The sequence below is a fragment of the Lissotriton helveticus genome, chromosome 10 (assembly GCF_964261635.1).
Source record: "Lissotriton helveticus chromosome 10, aLisHel1.1, whole genome shotgun sequence".
NCBI classification, from domain to species: domain Eukaryota; kingdom Metazoa; phylum Chordata; class Amphibia; order Caudata; family Salamandridae; genus Lissotriton; species Lissotriton helveticus.
The window spans coordinates 380,813,400-380,839,701 of record NC_136071.1 but is presented as its reverse complement, the minus strand read 5'-3'; the positions used below and the strand labels follow the sequence as shown (position 1 = coordinate 380,839,701).

Here is a 26,302-nt window from a genome sequence, read left to right as displayed (position 1 = left end):
TTATCCTTTAAAGGCGTGAAAGAGACATATTGGAACGGTTAATAAAAGGCGATGGGTTAAACAAACAAAAAACATTGAAGGATTGGGAACTAACTAGCAAGTAAAAGCAAAGCATTATGGACGACGTTGTACTGACGATTGTAAGAAGCGTGTAAAATGAATACAGTGTTGGTAATCAAGAATGCGAAATTGTGATTTTCTAAAGGATTGACCTGCACAGGAAATTATGTGAACATTCACTGTCTTCATGTAATACCCTTGATAAGAACTTTGAATAACTGTTTCACTGTCACTTTAAACATCATATGTAATGCATCATGGTCCTTCCTCACTGTTTGTAGCTAGTTTAAAAAGATCAAATGAGTCTGCAATCAATATTTGCATGTGATAGTCATTCTATTATTCTTGCCTTGGAAGCACGTCTGGTGGACTTGTTTGCACGACACTGAATTGGCGCGTGGTTTTGTTTGGAATACATGTATATCAAAACAACACCCTTTCAGGCTTATAGTGCTGCATAAATTATGCAAAAAAGCATAGACCTCTGGGTAGTTCCCGAGTTTAGGCAGAGAGCAGCTCATGTATAGAGCACCCTACAACATTGGCAACACTCCAAATCTCCTCCCCTCAAATGTCTGTTTTTCTAGCAAAGGTTTCAAGCATAGGATTAGAACATGGCTATTCATGCAGAGCTAGAAAGGGACAAAGTCTTGTGCCATTTCTACAGCAAACTCTTTAAGCATAAAATTGCACAGTGCCATCCATGCAATAACAAAAGCCTTTTACCACTCCAGACACAGTAGTACAGCTTTGGATTCGAGAAATACCATCCAAACCAACTTGGAATGAATAAAAAACAACCCCTGACACATGTTCTCTATCATTAAAGCTCTTCAGAGAGGTTTAACTGTGTCCATACACAAGAGAGCACCCAGTGTAAGTCAAAACAATACCTTTTCATGCTTAGAGTGTCACGTAAATTATGCACAAAAAAAAGAAGCAGAGAGCTCTGGGTAGTTCCCAAGTTTAGGTGGAGAGCAGCTCCTGTATAAAGCCCCAAACAACACCAGACATTTGAGATGAGCAGATTCAGAGTTTTGCTGGAATTGTATAGAGGAGCTGTTCTCCACCTAAACTTGGGAACGACCCAGAGTTAGATATATTCAATGGAAAAACATTAGATTAAATAAACATTATAGTTAGGTGAAAATGTCAGTTAAAGTAAAACATTTTAAACTATTAAAAAACACTGAAATTTACCTGTTATAGCTGAGGTAAGTAGAACTCAAGCCCTCCCATGCAAAATGTTGTAATCAATTATGCCATTTCAGATGTCATCAGTGATATTATTTGTTACGTCATACGACGTGTCATGAGAGATGTAGTATGTGAGGTCATAGATTATTACCATACCTTACTATACCAAACCCTGGAGTTAGACAGCTGCTGTGTTCTCACCATTTCCTTCTGTAGGTAACTGCTTGTACCTTGGTCTCTACTTGCTTCAAACTCTTTTTTCCATCATCAACAACCATAAATGTTTCTGTTGAGGCAATCAGCACATTGTACAGTTATACTACCAGAACGACAATCTGCGACAGTTTGGATCAATACTTGCACTGTCTATGTCTAAATGCCTTAGTCATTTGAACAAAAGTCGAAATCATGACATCTATTTTGGGAAGCTAGGGTATGAAAAGATTGTATTTGGGTACATTTGTTCATAGATGCTATTGTCGGCACACTTAAGCAAGGTTCATGCATTACTGACTCAAGCTAAAGAGTAATGGTCTTAATTCAGCCTAACCTAAAAAGAACAACTCCATACAATTGACTCGTAAGCTTGCTGACTGGTCCATTCAGAAGTGCAATGCAGTGACTGTTCTTATGTGTCCATTTATTTTGTCTTGCAGGTGTTATCACTGGGAGCAGACGTCCTACCCGAGTACAAGCTGCAAGCCCCTCGTATCCACAAATGGACCATACTCCACTACAGCCCCTTCAAAGCCGTTTGGGACTGGTTGATCCTTCTGCTGGTCATCTACACTGCCATCTTCACGCCTTACTCAGCAGCGTTCTTGCTGAACCATGTGGAGGAGATAGAGGACTTGAAGTGTGGATATACCTGTAACCCTCTCAATGTGGTGGACCTCATGGTGGATATCATGTTCATCATAGATATCCTCATAAATTTCCGCACCACCTACGTCAACACCAACGAGGAGGTGGTGAGCCACCCTGGCAAGATCGCTATCCACTACTTCAAGGGCTGGTTTCTCATCGACATGGTGGCTGCCATCCCTTTTGATCTTCTCATTTTTGGTTCTGGATCAGAAGAGGTAGGTGCTGTTTTGCTCTTAATGCATAATCTGTGTTTGGTCTGTTTGTGTTAACTGCTTCATGTCTGTCACGCTGCATGATCTCCTTGGATAGACATATTTTACAAAGCTGGGTTTTGCTGACACTTGCCTGGTTACAACACTTTAATTGATGGGGTCTTTAATGTTACTTAAGCTGCCCTATTCCAGGTCTCACTCTATTTTCTGATTCATCTGACAACAAATGCTTTGTTTTATATTCCTTGGATACTAGTCTGTTGAAAACCTGCTAGGAGCTGGGTTTGAAGTACAATGCAGGTAGTAATATGGCATACACATATAATCCATTTACTTAGATCAAATTAATTGATATCTTTCACCAGTGCTTTGGTGTGCATGCGTGCATGTGCAACAGCTCAAACCTGAGTTTCTTTTGTATCCGTGCTTATATGCATAGCAAGCTCTACACCAGAATAGAAAACTGGATCAAAATCACTGTTAATGTAAAGCTTGATCGTATGTTAGGCACTAGTTCTCAATTCTACTTCTGCACACGGTTGTTGATATGTATGAGCGGTGTATAAACAGGCATCATATCTGGGTGAAACCAGATATGGTGGGAATTGCAGAGAGTTTGGATTTGAGAGTCATAAGTTAAAAAATCAGTTTAGTCGGATAGCTAAGTTTGCAATCTTAGGCAGATCCTTTATGCCCAAATGACAGTGTTGCTGAATACGTAAGCAGGGATGTTGATGTAGGATATTTAGCTCCAGTTAGGGCATTCCTAGAGTGCAATACACAAGGAAGCAACCAGACAATTGAAATAACGGCCACTTGAACCCTACCTCTAATCACACAGTGCATGAATGCTACCAAATCCGGTCCTCCTTGGGAAAGTTTCTTCCACCACTTCATCGTATTTCTACTCAACTATTCATCAATCCTGTAACAGGTCCATCCATCCATCCATCCACCCACCCCTCCATCCATTCACCCACCCACCCATCCATCCACCCACCAACACATCCATCAATCCACCCACCCACCCATTCTCTCATCCACCCACCCCTCCATCCATCCATCCATTCAGTCTTCCTCAGCTTCCCATTCTTCATCCTTCCATTGTTCGCCCTTTCACCTGTCCGTCCTTTCAATCTTCCATTATTCCTTTAACCATCCCATCTATTCTTTCACCCTTCCTTCCACTCATTAATTTAGCCTTTCATCATACCTTTCACCTTTTCTTCCTTATTTCCTTTCACATTCCCTTCCTTCTTCTTATACAGCATTTATTTTCTTACGCTACTATCTAATTCTCACTTTTTTTCTTATGGCCCTCCCTCTGTGCTTCCACTATTTTCATTGCAAAAAACACAGTTGATGGACAGAATGTAGAACAATGTCATACATTCACCCCAGTGCAAGGATCTGGGACTAAATCCATCGTTTTTTTGCACTCCACACCACCCTGGGTTAGACACTGGCTATATGCAAATCAGCTCTGACCCTGTGCCTCATGGGAACAGTCCAGTCCGAACTACCAAGCCATGTCTTTCCCAGACCGGAATCAAGCATCCAAGGACCGGTTTCTGGCTATCAGCCTTCATCAGCCTGGATAGCTTGACTCCAGTGGTGTGGAGAGCCTGAGCATACCCAGCCCACTCGGGGTGAAAATTGCAAAAAACACAGTTGATGGACAGAATGTAGAACAATGTCATACATTCACCCCAGTACAAGGATCTGGGCCGTCCATCATCCCCTTTTGTTTTGCTTTGTTCGCCCTAAGTGTGGCAGGGTATGCTCAGACGTGAGTCCCTTGTTCACTTGGCCACTGGATTCAAGATAGCCTGGCTGATGAGGATTATGAATCCGAAACCGGTCCCAGGATGCTTGTTTCCGGTCCAGGGAAGACATGGCTTGGCAGTTCGGGATGGACTGTTCCCACGAGGCACAGGGTCAGACTGATTTGCATATAGCCATGTCTGAACTGGGGTGGCTGAGTGAACTAAAGAATGGTGATGGATTAAACCCAGATCAGTTGACTGGGGGTGAGTGTTTGATTTGTTCAAGCACTCCGTCCATCATCCCCTTTTGTTTCGCTTTGTTCGCCCTAAGTGTGGCAGGGTATGCTCAGACGTGAGTCCCTTGTTCACTTGGCCACTGGATTCAAGATAGCCTGGCTGATGAGGATTATGAATCCGAAACCGGTCCCAGGATGCTTGTTTCCGGTCCAGGGAAGACATGGCTTGGCAGTTCGGGATGGACTGTTCCCGCGAGGCACAGGGTCAGACTGATTTGCATATAGCCATGTCTGAACTGGGGTGGCTGAGTGAACTAAAGAATGGTGATGGATTAAACCCAGATCAGTTGACTGGGGGTGAGTGTTTGATTTGTTCAAGCGCTCCGTCCATCATCCCCTTTTGTTTCGCTTTGTTCGCCCTAAGTGTGGCAGGGTATGCTCAGACGTGAGTCCCTTGTTCACTTGGCCACTGGATTCAAGATAGCCTGGCTGATGAGGATTATGAATCCGAAACCGGTCCCAGGATGCTTGTTTCCGGTCCAGGGAAGACATGGCTTGGCAGTTCGGGATGGACTGTTCCCACGAGGCACAGGGTCAGACTGATTTGCATATAGCCATGTCTGAACTGGGGTGGCTGAGTGAACTAAAGAATGGTGATGGATTAAACCCAGATCAGTTGACTGGGAGTGAGTGTTTGATTTGTTCAAGCGCTCCGTCCATCATCCCCTTTTGTTTCGCTCCACTATTTTCATAACTTCTTTTTCTCTTTTCTTTGCTGTGCATGTTAGCCCATCTCGCAGAACCCTCTGCTATGGTAAGAGTGTTATTTATGAGCAGGTAGTCATGCCTTTAGTCACTGTTCAACTCTAGGCTGTCTAAACTGCAGAGGTGGTTCTGCAAAAATGTGGTTTGGAGGTTATTCTTAAACATCAGGAAAGAAGATTGTACATGTCTGTTCTGAGAGCTCACGTCCCTTAGTGAAGAGTCTGCAACCTCACAAGTTTAGGTAGTGGCGATTGGGGAGAGGATGTGGCGCAACAGCCTGACTTGACAACCTTGTAGCTAGGGAACTAGGTTTGAGTCTCAGCGTCTGCTCAACATCCTGTGATTCTGGTCAAATCACTTAATCACCCCACGCCTACCAAGTAACAAGCAATGATAAATGCATTAGGTTTCACCTCTGTGGTTAATAATAAGCTGTTTTTGTTGTAAGTTGTACCTTGCTGGGTAGTTGTACAATATACGTTACAGAAAGTCGGTTAAAGTGTTATGACTTGTTTATGTACAAAAAGGCAATATGTAATTTCACTTGTGACTGCTTATTAAGAATTTAAATATAGCTGTATTTGGTGTTGTAGTGTAGTTCCTATTTCCCTAATAGGCTCTGCGCATTGGAATAATATACACTATAGTTTTGGTGTAGGACTGAGGTCAGTATGCCCCTATTGAGTACATTAAACTTAATTACTTTGTGTGCCAGCTAACTCAGAGGCCACTAGAAACTCCTTGAAAAACAAGAAGGGAGTAGTTTCTGGCAACCGCATAAACATGACAACTTTGTTTCCTTTTAGAATCGGAACATGTCTCAGAATCATGGAAACAATAGATAAGTTTCACTCAGTCAATCGTGCATGCTTAGTTTCTTCAGAGTTACACTGAAAGAGATAGACAGGCGTTCCAATAAAAGGATTTATTGAACAGTCTTGTTTCTCGTGTAAGAGATATGAGCCGTTACAATCGTAAGACAGTATGCAAGATATATTACGTACAGCGTAAGCAGAAGAAAGAAATAATACTGCAATAGCATTGTCTTTTGGCTATGACACATATTCATATACATATACATAAATAACACAGGCTAAAATGTAGATACTCTTCTGATGCTTCTAACTAGTTCTACCCCAGTGTACCTAACCTAAGTGTAGTACAAGGTAAGAAGTAGGTGCTGTATTCCATAGTATGGTAAGGTATAGTTTGGTATGCTAAGAGTCCCTCTAGGTTCTAGTCAGCTCCATCCCTTAGAATGATAGAGGTGGGAATCTCTTTCCGGGTCTCAAACTCTAACACCCCGCGAAGGGAATCAGAACACTGGACGCTGTATTCTCTGCGAGCAGGAATAACAGCGTCTGGTCAGTGCGTCAGGGCAAGATACGGTCTCTTCTGAACTTGCCATGGCGAGCAGTATCGCGTCTTGCAGCCGTGCTTTGCCATGACAAGGGAAGGTATAATTATACCTGGAAGGTGCTTAGGAATGTTAGCATTGACGTAAAGTCAGGCAGAGGAAGACGTCATGAATGAACCCTTAAGGAATAGTGGTTCATGCATAACAGAGGAGTTCTTGGAGAAACTAATAGTCCTAGGCTAGGGAAAGTCCCATGGCTTAAGGGTCTGGTTTCTAAGAACTCGTTGTGACGTTGGGGTGAACAGATGTAGGTGACCATGCCATATTTGGAGAGCATGGCTAATGCCTAAATAAGGGCTGTGATCTTGTGCCTTTATAAGGATATGTATCGGGGAAACCTAGATACGGACATCTAAACTGAAACACAACAGTGTTTAGAGGAGTTCTGACAACGTTTGGCCCAGTGCCACTGCACTTGCAGCACCATTGAAATCATGGCCCTGGTGCCCCCTAGATAACAGCACTTGTGAATTCATTAGTAAAATTTAGCATTATTCTGCGTTTGGTGGTGTCCATAGAGATTTTGGTCCCAGTGCCACTGCATCTGCTTCACCATTTAAATCAAGCCCCTTTTAACTGAAAGATAACTGCAATTGTGGCTGCCTGTATAGTAGTCAAGTATAGCAATATTATGTGTTTGGAGGAGTTCTGACAATGTTTGGGTCTGGTGCCACTGCATCTGCTGCACCATTCAATTCATGACCCGGTTGTTTGCAAGGTAAATGCACTTGTGGCTGCCTGTTTAGTAGATAAATATAGCATAGCTCTTGTATATTAACTTTATTTTTAACATGCAATGTTTGTTACAACATTTAGAATGTGATCATAATGACCCCATAGATTAGGTTTAAAAAAGCAATATGCTAATACCTAAGAACTGCAAAGAAAGATACTCAGGCATGAATAAGAAATGCCGCACATTTTCCAAGGCTAAAGCATCTGCTTTACACATCTAAGTAATACAAAGCAAGCATTCCAACATACTCCCTTTTCAGTGGGAAGAGATCTTATCTTGACAGTTAATGGGGCTTAAACAGTGAGAACAGTTTTAGTAGAAGTATTGTAAACTAGCGCAGTCAGGGTAAGTTCACAAGATAAAAAAGCTCCACACAAAAGTGAATGAACGCAGTCATTCAGCAACGGGAACTGATAATAGCCCCCTTTTAACATATATTAAATACAAGAGATTTCACAAGCTCAGCACAAGCACTGTGCAGGCGAAGCCTATAAATGAATGTGTTGTGTAACATAACTGATGCTCATGTAAAGTGTTCCAATTCCTTCAAGTCAAATGCACGGTATATAAAATCTACAAAAAAAATAGTAAGACTAGGGTAGGTACCATCAGACAATCATAACATCCTCCTGTACTTTATCCATTATTGTGGGGCAATATTATAAACACTGTGGTAAAAAATGCATCAGCTCTTTTAAGGAAGTGGACCTGACCTTCTACCTATAGCCGAAGGAGTTTATTTCTGGCTGCTTCATATCATATAATCATGGATCACAATACAAAGCTTGAATGAAAACCATTCAATGGTTAATTTACAAACAAACATTTTAATCTCAAATACATCTCCCTGAATACTTTACACACTGGCTAATCAAAATTACAACCTCTCTACATGTGTCAAAGTATCTACTTCAGTAAAAAAGCCAAACAGGCATTACGCGTTTCAAGTCCCATGACTCTTAATCATATGCCACTTGCTGCTGTTGCGGTGGGTTCGTTTAGTTTTTAAATACGGAGCTATTAGACATGGAAAAAGGACTTCCCTGTTGCATACTGTGCTCGAGGTATGGAACTTTTCCTTTGAAGCAGGATTGCACTTGAACACAGTAAGAATGTGTGAAGTTGTACCAAAATTGACATGGGGAACCAGTAAAGAAATAAGGGCAGTTGTGAAGCATTGTGGGAGTTGCAGACCCGGAAATATTGTTAAGAGATGAGAAAATCATACAACGAAGGAAAATATGAACATGTAACCACTTGGGGGTTAAGAAAACTAACCTGAATTAATAACTGTACATATCCTCGTTGCACTCAAGATATGTGGCAAATTTGTGTTTAACATCAAGAAATGAAAATTGACTGGTCCTTTAAAAACTGGATGAATGTCCTTTTTCCATGTCTAATAGCTCCGTATTTAAAAACTAAATGAACCCACCGCAACAGCAGCAAGTGGCATAGGATTAAGAGTCATGGGACTCGAACCGCGTAATGCCTGTTTGACTTTTTTACTGAAATAAAGATCTTGTTGGAAGAAGTTGATGTGGCCTGTTCGACGTTGCTGCAAGAGCGAACGTTTCTTTTCTATTGTCACAAGGTATCTGACACACCTGAAAACGGGCCCACAATCGGTTAGGCAGAGGCATTCATATATATATATATATATATATATATATATATATATATATATATATGAACAGAAACTCGCCAGACGCCGACGGCGCCACCAATTCTAAGTTGAAACTGGATAAATGATGAAGAGTGGAGCCCAAATCTGATGCCAAATCAAAGGTGTCTTTATTCGTGCAGATTAAAGCTTAGCATGCCGCCATGACGCGTTTCGACTGTATCCACAGTCTTGATCACATGATGTGAGTGCAATGTCACAGGTGAGGTATAAATAGTAAATACAAAGGGCGGACTAATAGTACACACCCTGCACACGTCATAGGTTTATAATCAATGAAACAAAAGAAAGACTAAGAGAAAAAGGACGAAGAAATATTTTCCCCTTTTCCCTACTTTGTCTTAAGATAAAACTCATAGTGAGTTATGTCTCAATATATTGTATAATTTGTATAATACAATAGATTGTAATAAAAAATGTGCAAAGCATCGCTAATGGTCATTTTTTTTTTGTAGAAACAATTTTTATTGGTATTTCAGAGTAGAGCATTGCAGTGTAATAAACAATACATATAGTGATATCTGAAAGTGTGGAATAACAGTTCCTCTCTGAATATATGCCTTTTATGATAACAATCCCACAACCAGTCCCCCCCACCTCATCCCACCCCCTCGTCGTCAGTGCGCCAGTGTCCTCTCTCTCATCAGCCCATATTCAACACTCTGTCCCTCCCTCAAAGCAGTCGATAGGAGGAGGCAGGCGATACATTCCATCGGGGGACCTAAACTCCCAGAACCTCCATCGGTGCTCGTGTCAGTTGTGTACCGTACCGGGAATGGGGAACCTCCCAGCTAAAACACCCTACGGCGTCGCTGCCTCACCATCCTCGCTTTGGTCACCCTCAGGCAGTTGCAGCTCGGTCACAAGGGCCTCCCACGCCCTGGCCGTCTCTAGCGCCCTGTCATTATCTAGTCGCCTGGCCTGTTGCAGCCGCAACGCGCTCTCTGCTTTCGCCCAACGCTCCAAGGTAGTTCTCCAGCGTGAGTAGCTGGGGCCCCGGCTGGATTTCCAATGCATGGTGATTTCCCGTTTGGCCAATATCAGGCCCAAGTCATAAAATTTGCAGGTGATGCGAGTGCGGGGGGTGTGAGGGAACCACAATAATAAACAAACGCCCATATCCGCTTCAATTTGTCGATCTGTGACAGCATTCAGGCAGGCCACCACCGCCTCCCAATAATCAGTGAGCTCCACACAAGACCATAACATATGGGCAAAATCCGCACCTTCCATTCCACATCTAGGGCAGAGTGAGGACGCGCCCTCAAAATACTGCGAGAGCTTAACCGGCGTCAAGTAGGCTCGGTGGAGAGAGAAAAATTGGACCATCTGGAACCTGGCATTCCTAGTGTCCTTCCATGCTCGCCGCAAAAGCTGCGGCCAAGTCGATTCAGGGATCGGTCGCCCGATATCCCCTTCCCATTTGGTTTTCAACCCGTCCAGGGGCTGCAGCGTTTCCGTCGACAGCCTCCGATAGAGACAGGTGACGACCTTGTAGGTACCAGCCGCCATAACCACATACTGACAGCTCTCAGAGGTCGGTGGTTCAGAAAGGCCCTTCTTCCAGTGATTCTGGATACTAGCCACCAGCGAGGCGTGCAACAGGTAATTCCCCCTCGGGAGGCCGTAAACGTCGCGCAGCTCCTGAAACGAAAGCAGCGATCCCTCCTTATACAAATCACCGACCATTTGCAGGCCTAGTTCTTCCCAAGTCGCCAGCGCCGACCAATCCCCCCCATGCGGGAAGGCGGTGCACATCCCTAGCGGGATCTCGGGGGCATATGGGCGAGCGACGCCGGATCGCCTATGGCACCGCAGCCAGCAGTTGCGAATCGTCCGCTCTTCCCCCGTGAGCAGGGAAAGGTCCAATTTCTGGGCCAGAATTATAAAAGATATGATGTGTCTCGGAAGGAGTCCGCCTGCAGTCCCCTCAGGGCCTCTGAATTCTAAAGCCACGCTTGGGTAAGCCACTATAACTGGGCCGCTATATAGTACCATTCGAAATCAGGGGCAGCTAGTCCCCCGTTCGATCTGGGGCGCATCAAAGTGGCCAGCGCCACTCGCCTCCTGCCCGTTCCCCAAATGAACTCGGTGAGCAAGGAGCGTAGCCTGGCGAACACAGATGCCGGGATCCAGACCGGTAGTGTGCGAAACAAGTACAGTAGGCGGGGCAGCACCACCATTTTTAGTAATGCCATTCGCCCTGCGACCGACAGCGGTAGCGTCCGCCAGAACCCCATGCAGCCACGCAGGCTTCGAATCGCTCTCTCAATGTTACCCTCCAGGAGGTCCAACGGTGACCGATATATGTGCGTGCCCAGATAAGGGAGACAATGATATTCCCACCTCAGCTCATCCTCCGGCTGGGAGTCATCTGTTCCTGGCGCCAACGGGAAGAGGCAGGACTTCCCCCAGTTGACCCTCAGTACCGAGAAGCGGCCAAAATCTAACAGCAGGCGTCTAGCCCCGCGCAGGGCGACGTCCGCGTCAGCCAAAAACAGTAGGCAATCGTCGGCATAAAGGGATATGTAGTGGGTGTCGCCTCTCAGTTGAAGGCCCTCATATGCATGGCCCAGGCGGGCGTGAGCCGCCAGGGGCTCTATAGCTAACGCATATAGGAGGGGGGACAGGGAGCATCCCTGCCTGGTCCCTCGCCCTACCCTATATGGGGCTGAGATAGTAGCCCCGGTTTTGACTCGGGCCGTGGCCGCGGCATAAAGCAAAGCGGTCCACTTCACAAACCGCTCGCCCAGGCCGAAGGTCTCCAGCACGCGAAGCAAATACGGCCACTCAACGCTGTCGAACGCTTTCTCAATATCGGTCGACAGGACAGCGGCACCTGGCAGCCCATCAACACAGCCCCCCATGATCCGAAGCAGTCGACGCACACAGGTGGCGGTAGTGCCTTGGGGGATAAACCCTGCTTGGTCTGAATGCACCAAGGCGCGCATGTGGGCCAGCAGCCGCGTCGCCAGAACCCTGCTCAAGATCTTATAGTCCGTCGTAAGCATGGACAGTGGTCGGTAGGCCGAGCGCGAGGTAGCGTCGCCATCCCGCTTCAGTAAGGGGATTACCAAGGCTTCTCGGGTAGTCGCAGGGAGGGTCCCAGTGTCCCAGGCCTCTCGGTATACCGCAAGCAATCGCGGTACCAATATATCTGCATAGGCTGCATAAAATTAGATCGGCAGCCCATCCGTGCCAGGAGTCTTGCGGCGCGCCATCTGTTTAATGGCCACCCGGACCTCGCCCTCAGAGATGTCCCCGCCCAAGCGAGCCACGTGCTCAGGGTCAAGCCTGGGGAGCCGCGCCACCCGGAGGAACTCATCCAACTCCTCTGGTACACACGGCATCGCGCTCCTATAGAGGTGCGCGTAATACGTGAAAAATTGGCCATTGATCCCCGACTGAGTGTAAACCCCATTCCCGTCTGGAGTAGTTAGAGCTACAATCGGGGTGCCGCGGGCTCCCGGAGCGGCCAACCAGGCCAAGAGTGAGCCCACTTTGTCGCGTTCAGCATGAGCCCGAACCAGGAACTCCTTATAATCGAAGCAGCGCAACTTCTCCGTTGCCGCCGCCGCCACTTCCTCCCGCGCCGCCGAAACCGCCTCGCGAGCTTCCGGGGTCGCGTGCTAACGCCTCTCCTCTTCGCGTAAGCGATCCTCGTTCCGCGTAAGGTCCTGCAGGAGAGTCCTGCGGACTCCCGCGGTGGCTGAAATGCAGACTCCCCGAACCACTGCCTTAAAGGCGTCCCATTCTATTGCCCTACTGGAAGCCGTGCCCGCGTTAGCACCAAAATATCCATCCACCCCATTGCCTACCTCGGCCCTAAACACAGCGTCCTCCAGTGCCAACGGGTTCAATCGCCAGGTCGGTATAGCTTGGCGTTGCCGCGTCCATTGGACCGCCACCAGGCAAGGGTTATGGTCAGAAATTGTCTTAGCCAGGTATTCACTGTGGCGGACCAAGCATTGAACATCCGGCGTGCATAGAATGCTGTCAAGGCGAACATGAAGCTCGTGCGGAGGGGAATAGAACGAGAAATCTTTCTCCGTCGGGTGTTGGGTTCGCCATGCATCAACCAGGCCCCAGCCACTCTGCCATTCTCGCCTGCTCTGCGCTAGCCTGTGCGCCGCCGCTTGTGCCAGTGGAGGGTGAGACCTATCCAACCCTACATCAAGCACAGAATTAAAGTCCCCCCCCAGTAAGACCGTGTTGACTAGCACTGATGCCAGTTTCCCCGACAGGCGTGCAAAAAAGGCAGGTTGGTCCACATTGGGGGCGTAGATGCTGCAAAGTGTCACATCCCTCCCGTCCAGACGGCCCTGTACTGCTACGAACCTCCCCTCTGGGTCGAGCACTTTCTGCAATGGTTGAAAGGGGACCCCCGCCCGCACCCAGATCAAGACCCCCCTCGCAAAGGCCGAATAGCTCGTGTGGAATAGCTGACCCCACCATCTGCGCTGCAAAGCCCGCCCTTCACGTTGGTCAATATGTGTCTCCTGTAGAAAGGCTATTTGTATCCCCCTACGAACAAGATAGGCATGCACCTTGTGGCGCTTCAGCATAGAGTTCAGTCCCGCACATTCCAGGTTACACACTTTAGGTCAGGTATGGTCCCCATTTACAGTAACAATTGTAGTCCTGACGAAAGATAAAAGTCTAGGCACACTGACAACCCCCCAGAACCATCCCTTGAAGACCCCCCAACAACCCCATAGCCCACCCACCCCCAGAATAGGCCCCAAACGGCTGAGACCCATCCAAAAGTCAATAACCTTAGTACAACAGTCTCCGGTAACTACCAGAGTCCCACAATAGGTGTGAGAAAGGGGGGGCGGCCTGTCGCTACACCCAGCAGGTCTTGAGCTACTCATGCTACCAGGTCGGCCCTCCTTCGTGCGCCCTAGTTGCCCCACATCCCCATCCCCGCAAAGGCATAAACCATCAGCAGCGGGAGGGAACCCCTCCGCAACCCCGCATCGCTCTGCACACCCTAGTCAAATGCCTCCGCCCCAGGTCCAAACAAGGGTCCAGCTGTAATACAATACCAGCACGACGGGTTCTGAGGGTCATTCGTCCAATAAGCCATCAGCGGTCCCAGGCGTGACATGAGGCGGTCCCGTACCACCCGCGCCCGACTCCTCTGACACTGCCTCCTCCGAGCCCTCCCGGGAGCCCGTCTCCGCTGCCGACGTCGCTGTCACCGCCTTGGAAATGGTAGAGACCGCCCGAAGGGCCTCCTTGCGTTCGAGCTCGGTCTGCGAGACAGAGGGTGTCCCAGTCTTCGGCGGTCGCCTCCTGGGTCTTCTGAGCCGCCTGGATTTCTGTGTCTTCCTCTGCTGTTCCTCAGTCGCAGGGCGAGCATCCGTTCCAGCCTTATAGAGCTCCAGCCAATCCCACACTTCGTCCGGAGAATTGTAGAAGGACGATTTACCATCCAACATGATCCGCAGGCGTGCAGGGAAAAGAAGTGAATAGCGGATTCCCTCCTCCCGTAGTGCCCTCTTGACTGCTAGAAAGGTGGAGCGCTGCCTCTGTACCTCGAAACAGTAATCCGGGTAAATGGAGACCTGAGCATTGTCCACCCGGTAGGGCCCTAGTGCCCTCGCTCTCTGGAGGATAAAGTCACGGTCTTTGTAGTGCAGCAAGCGCGCTACCACTGGTCGTGGAGGCCGGCCCACAGCCGGAGGCCGAGCCGGCACCCGGTGAGCGCGCTCCAAAATGTAGAACGGGGTCAGACCCTTCGGTGCCACCACGTCGCGCAGCCAAGGCTCCAGGTAGCCCAGCATGTCCGCCCCTTCAATTTTCTCGGGCAGGCCAACCACGCGGATGTTGTTGCGGCGGTTGCGCCCCTCCGCATCCTCCGCCCTCTGTTCCAGTAGGTGCACCCTGTGCTGCAGCTCCCTCATCGCAGCCTCATTCGCCTTGGTCGTCGGTTCCAGTGCGTCCAGTCGAATCTCCGCCTGCTTGACCCGGTCCGTTAACTTGCCGTGGTCCGCCCGCAGGAGCCCCAGGCCCGTGGACACCTGGCCGATGTCCAGTCGAAGTGCTTCCCTGGTGTCGGCGATGGCCTGCAAAATCTGTTCCAGTTGGCCTTGCGGAAGGCCCGGTTTCGAGCCTTCGTCCACTGTAGAACCCTGGCTGCACGCTGTCCACTCCTCTGCATCTGTTGGGGGCTTTTGGCGACGTCCCATGGTGGCAGCCGACCCCAGGCGCGAGGCGTCTCCTCAATCACCGCGGCTCGGAGGATGCAAAGCGCGTAGAAGGGCCCCCAGTCCCAGGGCCACCTCCCACGAGTCTCTCACTGCAGCGCAGGGGGGCTCCGGGCCCAGCACCCCACAGCCAGGAATCGATAGTGCGTGTGCCCCTCTAGTGGGACGGGTCCCTGTCCCTGGGGGAGGGGGTCAACTCCAGCGCGTGTCCGACCAGCACTAGTCCCGGGGTTTGGAGCTCACAGTCCAGAGGCCTCCTCAGTACAGCAGCGCCTAGGTCGCCAGTGCCCAGCAGAGTGCCCCAGGCCTCAAGCACCTCGGTGGTCCCCCCTTCACCGCGTCCCCGAGGCTCCCACTGCCAGGGATCTGATGAAAGGAGGCAGGAGGGGGGGGGGGGAGGGGGGGCACTCACCGCCAGACGTCTTCTCCCGGGAGCGTGCTGTGTGTCACCGGGTCCGGGCTCCAGGAGCCCCCGCCGCCACCCGTGCCGGCCCGGTCTCCCAGACGATGGGCCCCGTCAGCTGTGCCTGCGCCAGCGCCTCCGCGGGGCGGCCCGTCCTCCGCCGCCGAGGCTCCGGCTCCACCGTCACCGATCCGAGTCATGTGGTGATCGGCGGCCGGGCAGCTCGCACCGCGGGTCGGCCACCGGCTCACGCGAGGCCGGGGATCCCACCGAGCGCCCAGGCCGCTCAAAATGGCCGGCGCCGCGCCGGAGACCCCAGGGCCAGCGCGTCTCTCTGCCATCGCCGGGAGCGCTCCTCCGTCCCAACGAGGATCCGGTGGTGCGCGGGTGGAGATGTGGTCCAGCCCCTGCCAGCGGAGTCCGCGGAGGGGATTTAGAACAGGATAAATGGGAAGGCCGGTGAGGAGCGCAGAGCTCACGCGTCCATTCCTCTCAGCGGCCAAGCCACGCCCCCCAGCATCGCAAATGGTCATAAATCCAGATATACATAAATATATAAATACGTGAATACCATATAAGATATAATAATGCAAATTCCTTTGAGACCTTTTGTTTTCATATGAAATAAAAAACCTATATACATATACCCCAAGTGGGGATCTATAAAAAGTACATGTACTGATTTTAGATGTAAACATAGATATACCTCAAGTTGCGACAAGGAGCAGCTATTTTAGCATAGTGCAAAATTATATAAAAGTGCAAAGTGCAAATAACAATTAATTAAAAAAGATTCTTCTTTTCCTGCAACTTTGTTTCTTTGAGTATAAAAAGGAGGAGCCCCTCCCTTTAATGATTAATTGCATGAAAAATAATATCCGACCAGATAGTAGAAAAGCAAAAAACTATTTAGATTACATTGAAGTATATTTTTCGGTTAGCAGCCTTTGAGTGATAAATAAACAAGTATCTTACAAACTTTGGGGATCCTATATAGTTATTGTAAATGTCATCTGTAAAAGATATCACAAACATGTGTAAAGATCCTCACTAGCATTGAGACCCCTGGGGGTTCGACTATCTAATTCTAATATATAGCGGGTCTCAAGCAACCGAAATAGTGCATCTCTGTTACCCCTTCGTTTTAGTGGCATTACACAGTCTATGACATAATACAGTAAATGCCTGGGATCGCTGTTGTGTGTACTTTCAAAGTGGCGTGCCACCGGATAAGACTGGTCTTTAGTGTTAATGGCTCTTATGTGTTGCAATAACCACTTGTGAGCCGGCAGTCGAGTACTCCCCACATACCGGAGCTCACAAGGGCACTGCAACACATAAACCGCAAATTCTGTTTTGCAGATGAGCTGTTTCGATATAGGTACAGGTACATCTTTGAAAGGTGTCAAATATTGGGTCTTACTACAGCCATATTTGCACGCTTTACAGCTTGAACATTTTTTGAAACCCTTTCTCAAAGCCATAAAGGTATCTGGAATTGGCTGTTCTAAATAATTCTTGACTAATCTGTCTGCCATAGAAGTGGATTTTCCAAAAGAGATTTCCGTTTTTTTACCCACTAGATCACCGATGACAGGGTCCCCTGTCACCAGGTTCCAATTGCGGGAAAAGATTTTACGAATCTCTTTGTGCTGTCGGCTGTAGGTAACAATGATCCTAGGAGGGACTGATGTTGTTGCTGTGTCAGCCATGTTAGGGAGTGACTTGGGTAATAGTGTCTGCTCTCTAGGTATGGTTCTTGAGCGGTCAATTGCCTTTTGTAACACACCTTCTGAATAACCCCTAGCTAGGAAGCGTAATTTACTTGCTTCCTGAGCTTTAGTACACTCCACCTCAGTACTGCATATTCTTTTGATGCGCAGTATCTCCCCAAAAGGGATACTGCGTATGAAATGGTGAGGATGCTGACTGGCCGCATGCAGGACTGTGTTGCCTGCTGTAGGCTTTCTGTATAATCTCGTGGCTAACCCTCCAGATTCTATGTATACTTCAATGTCAAGAAAACAGACTGACGATGTGCTAATTGTGGATGTGAATTCTAAGTTTAAATCATTGTTGTTCAGTTGTGCCACAAAGGAGAGTGCTTCATCCATTGGTCCCTGCCAAATCAAAAAGAGGTCATCAATGTACCTTAAATATAGTGGGACATGATTTTGCATGGTAGTCCGATGTCGTCCCATGAGAACCTGTTCCTCCCACCAGCCCATGTGCAAGCACGCTAGGTTGGGAGAAAAACAGGCCCCCATGGCTACCCCTCTGACCTGCTGATACACTTGGTTGTTAAACAAAAAGAAGTTTTGCTCCAGACAGATCTTGATCATGGAGATTAACATAGTATTGTGGGAGGGAGGAGCCTAGCTCGCGGCCGTAATGGTCGCCCTTTAGCTCGGCTCCCGCAGCCCTCCGTCCTGATTGCCTATCCTGTCTTCTATCCTGTCCGGGGACGACACATTTTTGGGGCATTGGAAACATAACGGCTTGTTTGTACTTACCATCCGACCCCGGGGTCTCGGTGTGCAGTGGCTCCGGAGTTGTGGCCTCTGAGAGATCGGGGCCTCTGCGAGACTTGGACCGGGACCTGGCCGGTGGGATCCGACGGCTCTCGGCCCCGGCCGAGAGCGAGAACCAGTGTTGGGAGCCGATGTGCGAAGATCCCGGCGATCCTGACCCGGACCTGCCCTGGTGGCCGCGCGGCCGACGTGGGTGAGAGGCCCGGGGACCTGAGTCTGTGAAGGGGTCTCTCCCCGCCGCTGCTTTGTCCGGCGGCCCTGGTCCTCGGGGCCCGGACTCCGCTTGATTGGGGCACCGGTGCTGGTGCTGGCGGAGACCCGTCTTGGGCGGACATCCTTTTGGCATCGAGGCCGCCCTTGCTGGGACCCCCGGAGCTTGTAAAGTCCTACATTTGAGAACTGTTCTTTCCGGGGGTCGTGGTGAGCGGCGATTGGGCTGATTCACGAAATGGCGGCCGACCCTCTGAAACGAGAATCACCCTGTGGCGGCGGGCCCGTGTTGCCTATTGGTGTGGGGAGCGGATCTGGTGGACGTGAGCCGACGGTCAGAGATATCCTGGAAGCCCTGAGATCCCTGCACGCTTCCCTGGCCCTGGGTGTCTCGGTGGGTACGCCACGATCTGCCGCCATTTTGGGCGGCCATTTCTTCTTGTCGCCCTCTTGTTTCGAAGACTTCATTGCCTCGCCCCCCTCGATTGACTTGAGTGTCGCCGCCACTGATCGGAGATCGTGTAGTGTGTCGGTGACTTTGGGGCGCCCTGCTTTTCAAGGTTCGGACCCCGGGGACTTGGATGCTGTACTGCGACCCTGTTCGACATTGTTGCCTGAAACTATTGGTGGACTGCCTCCTGTGCCTGCTTCGATGACTTTGCCTGTGTCTATAATTGGGGCCACCTCGCCCGCTCCAGTGGCGTAACTGGACTCCTGTTTTTCATTGCTCGTGCTGCGATATTTGATGCATCGATATTTTCTGTTTGGACTATTGCTCCCTTGTGGATCTATCTACCCCCCACGTAACTATGCTAGTCACCATTCCACTCGATTATATGCTAATTTCGTATTTAGTATGTGGTTTTACATTGCCATGTGGTGGGTGGGGTTTGTCGCTCGAAAGGGTTGGGGTGAAATGTACGACTTCCGTTTGATTCCCGGTATACGATTTAGTAGCATAATTGTTTTTAATCGTCGAAAGGTGGGAGGTCCCCTTCTCCTAATGTTTTGTGTCGCGTGATGGGGTGTCGTCCTGGTCTGTTTTTGACTGTGCTTGTCTGGTTGGGCGGAGGGCTGCGGCCACCCGTTCGGATTATGGTTATTCTGCTCCTCCCTCCTGTCTTCTTTTTCCGCTTTTGTTGCCCTTTTTGTCTCTTTCTTCTTTCTTACTTCTCGCTATATTTCGGGTTCTGGTTTAGGGCGACAGGCACGCTGTTTGAAGGGTGGGCCATAGCCTTCTACAGGGGTGCAGGGTGGGACGGGTGGGTTGGGTTTTATTTTTTGTTTGTCTTCTGGTTCTATGGCCCTTTTGTATCTCTTTTTCGTGAGGCCGCGTCTGTCCCGACCTCCTATGGTGTGTTTCGGGTGGGGGGTGTGGCGTCGTTAATCCTCCTGCTATGTTTCGGCTGTCTTTCTCCCCGATCGCCATACCCCCACTTGGGCCGCTACTCCTTTTGTCTCCTGTCTTCCCGCCACGGGGGGCCTGTGTCGGCGTGTCTTCTTCCTTTCGTTTTTCATATTTTCTTTTTATTGTTTAATTTGTCTTCCCTCCATTTTCCTTTCCCTTCCTCTTCCCCTTCCCCACTTCGTCCCCCCCCCCCTTTTTTTTTTTCCTTCCTGTGTCCCAGAGGTTACTATGACGGGCTGGTTTTGATGCATTGTTTTTCCGATCCCTCTGTTCTGGCTTGGTAGTGTCTTGGGTGGCGGGCATGTTACGAGGATAATGCTCAGGGGCTGATTGTGCCTCACGTATACTGATTTTCTTGAATGCGTTGTATTATCCCCCCGATATTTTGCCCCCATGTCCCCTTATTAATGTTGAGGTTGGTTTGGGATATCGGATGCCTCCGTATTGAAAGTGAGCCTGTCATATGTCTTCTCCCCATATTATAAAATTAAGCCTTATTTACTCCTGTGTTTTAGCCCTTTGGTTACTGTATCTCTTCTCCCCTTCTGCGATTCTACGGCCTCTGCTTTGTATTGATTGATTATGTAATATTTGCCTGGTGACTCCTGATTATTTTGCACATTGCGGCCGGCCGGCTTGGTTGTAGGCCTCGACTTGTCTCTCCTTTTGATGTCAATAAAGGTTTAAAAAAAACAAAAACATTGTATTGTGGGCAGAGAAATTGATCGCACGTTGGTTTAAATAGTGGCTAACTGCCCTTATTCCATCATTGTGGCGTATTGACGTGTACAAAGATGTTACGTCTAATGTAATGAGTAAACATTCTGAATTCCATATGATATTTTTCAATTTACGCACAAAGTCTGAAGAATCCTGTACATAAGATCTTACATTTTTAACACTGTCTTGTAAAAAATAGTCAATGTAAGTTGAAATGTTCTCAGTTGAACTGTTTATGGTGGAGATTATTGGGCGCCCAGCTGGTTTGTCCATACACTTGGATATATATATATATATATTACCTACTGGCGGTCACCAGTAGGTAGTTATAGTTAGGACCATGTTTCCATAGGAAGAGTATTTTATATTTTGCTTATAACTTTGGCGTCCTTTAATGAATCTTCATGAAATTCTTCAAACTAATTCTTTGTTCATAACAGCTCCTATGTGGAAAGTTTGGGGGTGATAAGTCAAGGGGGAGCCGAGAAAAAAGGGGGGTCCCAAAACATGTTTTCTCCATGCAATTTCCATGGGAAACTTTAGACAAGGCTACAGGTCGAACAGGTGAACGGAACTACCCCAAATTTGGAAGGGAGAAGGGTCTTGGTCTAGAAAGCACGCTTTTTTAATTTGGTGTAAATCCGTTCCGTAGTTTTGGAGAAATATCGAAATTTACAGATAACGATATTTGGGAATTTTGCCATCTGATTGGCTGAGGCGTTACGAGCACGATCTTGCTGCTTATTGGCTGCGAGTTGTTCCAACTAGGAAGTGTTGGCAGCTATTTTGTGATTCCGTTGGAACAAGTAAGGGGAAAAAAGGGTGAAAAGAGTAGGAAACAGGAGGATAGGAGCACTGTAACCTCTGTGGGGGAGTGCGAAGTGAAGTACTCACTCTCACCGGTCTGAAAGTGCGGTGTTGCTCAGAGTGACATGGTGCTGAGATGAGATGCTGCTACACTCGGGTATGAAACCGAGAGCCTAAACCGTGAGCTCATGGCTGTAAAGTGATGTGCTCTGGTCTTTGTAGCATACCTGTGCAAGTAGTGTTAGTAGGCGTTTATACCATACAGGGAGTGGGAAGCAAACTACTGACCCCTACAGTGCGTTGATACTATACCGGAAGTTGGAAGCGAAGTACTCACGCCTACCGGTGTGAAGACTCGGGGATCAAACCAAGCTGATTGTTGTAAAGTGATGGGCTCTGGGCGCTGTAGCATACTGGCCGCTGTAGTATAACTGTGTAAGTAGTGTTAGTATGCGTTTATACTATACAGGGAATTGGAAGCAAACTACTCACCCCTACTGGTCTGAAGACTCGGGGATGAAACCATGAACTCATTGCTGTAAAGTCCTGTGCTCTGTGTAGTATTGCAATGTAAGTCATAGTAGAATGTTAGTATGTAATGCTACTAGAATGTAAGTATGTAATGTTAGAATGTAGGGCTGTCATGAGGGGAATCTTGGGAAGTTTGTACAAGGTGCTGGAGAAGACGGTTGCCTTGCTGTCTGCTCCTGTTAGTGGCTGTTTAAGCTGTCTTCTTTTCCTGGAATAAATCTACTTATCGGATCCAATGCTGTCTGCCTCTTCACTACATAAATTTGGCGACGAGCGGGAAAAGGTAAAAAGAAGGCAGCACTTACCAATATTTCGAGCTTGCTTGCTTTCTGCTGAAAACCCGTTTTCTTCGTGAAGCTGGTTCTACTCATCCCAGGGTCGTCGGCTCATTGAACTATGTCATCCGACCTCTGGTAGGATTTATATTTTTTGATTTTGGGCTTCCTCTGCCTCTTCACTACACTCTGGTCGCTGTACTACACATGTGCAAGTAGTGTTAGTATGCATTCATACTAATTCTGTAGTTATGCAGTAACCAATGCATCATTGCCCTATGGAGCGCCACCTCCCAGGTGCAGCCCATACAATGTCCTGGGGTGTGCATCCGTGGGACATTTATGTTTGCTATTACAGGGCGGGAGCATGGCTTCCACCCTGTGATAGCAAATCCTTGTTTGCCTTGTTGAAGTGAGAGGAGGAAAACCACGTATCACTTCAATAAATCAGCTCCGGATGGTAAAAATGGTTAAAATAAATGAAGCGGGGTCTCACCCGTTCATTTAAATGAGCCCCCTGGTGGGTAATGTTCCAAGCCCAATCCGATTATTATATTGCGGGGTCTCTGCAGCACTGGGGACCTTAATCTCACATGTAAATTAGGCGCGGGAAGGCACAGAGACTTTTTGCAGCCTAGGGGATCGCCACCTCCCCGGGTATTGTTTACTAATTGTTCGGGGGGCCTCGAGGCCAATTCAAGTCCGGGGATCGCCACCCTGAAGGGCTTTACTTAAATATGCAGGGCGGGCCTCGCCAATCCGTGAAGCCTTGGTGGCCCTAGGCAGTGCCTTATTGGTTCTGTAATCACACGGGCAGTATTTATGGTGTTATAAAGTGATACACTCATAGAACTCTTGCAGTTGTAGAATTACCCAGGCTTCATTTATGTAATAGTCTGTTGGTTTATATTTGGTAGGTGGACTGCAAAATTACAAATGTTTTCCCTCATAACCTCCTATCAACTGCCGATTTTCACAATAAATTGCAGACAAGTGTTGTCAGAAAAAGAAGACCCATACACTCATTTATTGGTAAAAAAGTAACCTTTGTTAAAACAACACAAATAAATGGAACCGCAACTTTATTAGAAGAAACAACAGTATAACATGAAATAAGTGGGTGGGACTCCTCCGGAAGCAGCGTACAAAACCTGCAAGACAAAAAAGAAACATAAGTATGTGTGCCATGTCCAAGAGAAAAAGAAAGGTAGTCAGAATGAAAGGGAGAACGTGAGAATGGGACAGAGAGCGAGTGGGTGGAAGAGAGAAGGGGAGGGAGAGTCAAGAGAACAGAGGGAGGAGGAGACAGAGCGTCGGCCTACTGCTCCCAGCCCTCACTGTTCACCCCCCATCACCCGTGTGTCCGGGACGCTGAGATGTCATCAGTGATGTCATTAGTGATGTCACTGACCATGTCATGAGTGATGTAATATGTGACATCATCAGCAGTGCATTGAGGGCGTGCAAGTTATAGGTAGATCAACTAACTATAACTGGCACATTTTTCTGGTTTTATATGAGTCAAATGTCCAACTAACTATAACGTCCCTGTAACCTATGTTTTTTTTGTGAATTTCAAAGGTTTTTTAAATTCTAATTCCTAACTATAACGTCTGTAAAACCAATGTTTTTTTTCAGTGAATATATATATATATATATATATATAGGGCGTGAGTGTGCACGCACCGATCACTAGTGGGTCAAGTCAGTCGCAGTGCAGTCTGACTTGGGAAGACAAATTCGAATTTACCTTATAGCATGATTTCTTTATTTCAAGATCACACGTGTTCGTGTTACAGTGTGTTGCTTTTTGAAAAGCACAGAGCGGTTCTTGGTTTACAGTTCGCGTTGTTGGAATGGAGAACGTGGAAACTGAAACTCGATTTTGTGGATATTGGTTTGTTTATTATTGACACCATTAATCTGGTTCCGCTTCTTTCATTTTCTGGAAGACACGGCTGGAGGCAACATATGTATTATGTGTCCTCCATCACTTGTCCGTCGGTTCATTTATATTTTTGGAAATGGTTTGCAATGCCCCGGGTTGCAGTCGCAATGTAGGTTAGATGCACGGCTGCTATTAGTTGTGGATACTACAGAAGAAACCCACAATGGTTATATGTCAGGGACGTGTGTGCACTGTGAGCAGCTGTGTATATGCTCGTGTTGGGTGCTGCGTGAGTTTTTGTCTGCGTGTGGGATGTGTAAGCCTGTGTGGTAGAACAGTGGATCGGGTAGTCTCACTCAAGGCATGAAACGTTCAGGCACCAAACATACTCTTTATATGGCAGCGTGAGTTATCAACATTGCCGCCGGGACCTGGCCCACCCGAGGGTTTAAGGAAAATGAAGTCCTTGTGGGACCCCCTGAGCAGGTTAGGGGTTAGGGTGTTTCTACCCTCCCCTCTTGTTTTCTAATCTTTTTTTTACCGTATTGTAACTCGGTTTTACCGAGTCACAAGATGGCTGCCAACACTTCCTGGTTTGGAGTGTTGGCAGCCAATCAGAATGAAGCTCTTGCTCGGGAGGGTTTGTGAATCCTCCTCGGTGCTCAGATATATACATTTTTATTTTTTGAATTTCTCAGCAACTACTGAACGGATTAACACCATTTAAACAAAGCACACTTTCCAAGACCTACCTTTTTGCCAAATTTTGTGTAATTCCGTTCAGCACTTCGAGCTGTAGCTTTGTCTAAACATTGGGAAAACGCGTTTTGGGACCCCCTTTTTTCTCAGTCCCCGCTTGACGAATCACTCAGAAAACTCCACAGCAGCAGCTAGCCCGAGTGAACCATTAGTTAGGAGGAGGAGATTGTGTTTTACATGCAGTTTTATCTCTTGTTGTATGGTAACAATTATTCAGGCTGAGCTAGTACAAGTAGGCTCTTCCCACTAAGGCAAGTGTACTTTTGTAACAGGGAACTTTTCACCCTTTATTGAAGGCATGGCAAAAGTTTGTAGTTCTGAGGTCTGGGGTTTGCTATTTTAGATTCTTGGTGCACCAACAGAGAAGAATTACAGAGGGCTCTGTATTTATTGAATTTTGTGATTTTTAGAAAGATCACTTCTGAGCTCTTGAATTCCATCCTGTGCCTATCACATTTAATTTCTGCGCTAGGTACATTGGAGATGAATGGTGTAGGGCTTTGTATGTGATGCACACAATTGTTACTGTGCTTTGAGTGACTAATGAAAGCCAGATGTGTAATTTTAGAACAGGTGACATGACATCCCATTCTTTTTTCGAGTTCTGGACTCCTTTTCAGTGAGAAAGGATACATATGGGGAGCCCTGTTTGTAGTGTAGATTCATTGTCTAGTCTAGCTAGTAGTGGTACTGGACTGCAGATCCATGGTCTGGTCTAGTTAATACTGGTAATGGTACTGGACTAAGGTTTGAAGGTCTTGGTTTGAAACAGTTCTTTTAGTTTGCAAAACATACCTAGTTGCCATTTTTAGGTTTCACCGGCACAGTGCTTGCGCTATGCCTGCAAAACCTCAAAAACTAAAGTGAGGTTTAGAGCCGGCCCATTACTTACCTTTACTTACCATTGGCTGGCTCCCTCTTGGATCTTGTTTGCTTGCTTCCAACTAGTCAGCAACTCCTCCTCACCTTCAACTTCCTCCTAGACATCTGAGTCTTTGACCATGCCGTGGAGCTTGGGCCAAGTACTCCTTTGTGTGGCCAGTGTCCTTCCACTGGCCACAGGCTCTAGCAGGTACTCTTTTTTATTTACTTTTGTGAGTGCTTTTGTCAGCAGTACCCCTTCTTCACCCCTGCCCTCTGTTTGGTTTTGAGCTTACCCCTCCCACTCTCTGTTGTGCTTTCAGCCCCCCACCCTCCTCCCGCTTTCCTGTTTGTTTTCAACCCCTCAAACACCTCCTGCTCTCCTTTGTGTTTTCAACCCCCTCCGGCTTTCCCTTGCCTTTACAAACCACCCCCACCCGGCCCCAAGCTTTGTTTCATTTTCAAACTACACCCCCAACCCCTCACATTTCAATGGCAGAATCACTACTGATGCAGCGCTTAGAGGCATCTGATGGATGTTACATGAAGTTGCAAAAAAGTGCTCACTCACCCGGCATCCGCCGTTGTTGGCTGAGTGCATTCATGCCCCCTTTGTTCCACTATTAGGAGTTCTCACACATTCTTGTGTACTAGGCAGAGGCTGCAGACTCATCTATCAGCAGACATCCATGCAGCCTGTGCACAAACCTCTCTAAACACAATACACAGTGGCTTCAGAGAAACACCCCCAATTTTA

The 26,302-nt window shown here is 47.8% G+C and overlaps 1 protein-coding gene across 2 annotated transcripts in view; it reads left to right on the top strand.

Moving 5' to 3' along the window:
* The window catches only part of KCNH2 (potassium voltage-gated channel subfamily H member 2), a 1,950,790-nt gene that overhangs the window by 1,487,510 nt on the left and 436,978 nt on the right, over window positions 1-26,302 (top strand). For both annotated transcript variants that reach the window (XM_078662767.1, XM_078662768.1), the window contains one exon: window positions 1,914-2,339. In XM_078662767.1, coding sequence (XP_078518893.1) covers window positions 1,914-2,339 — 426 coding nt within the window. The remainder of the gene's footprint in view (window positions 1-1,913; window positions 2,340-26,302) is intronic.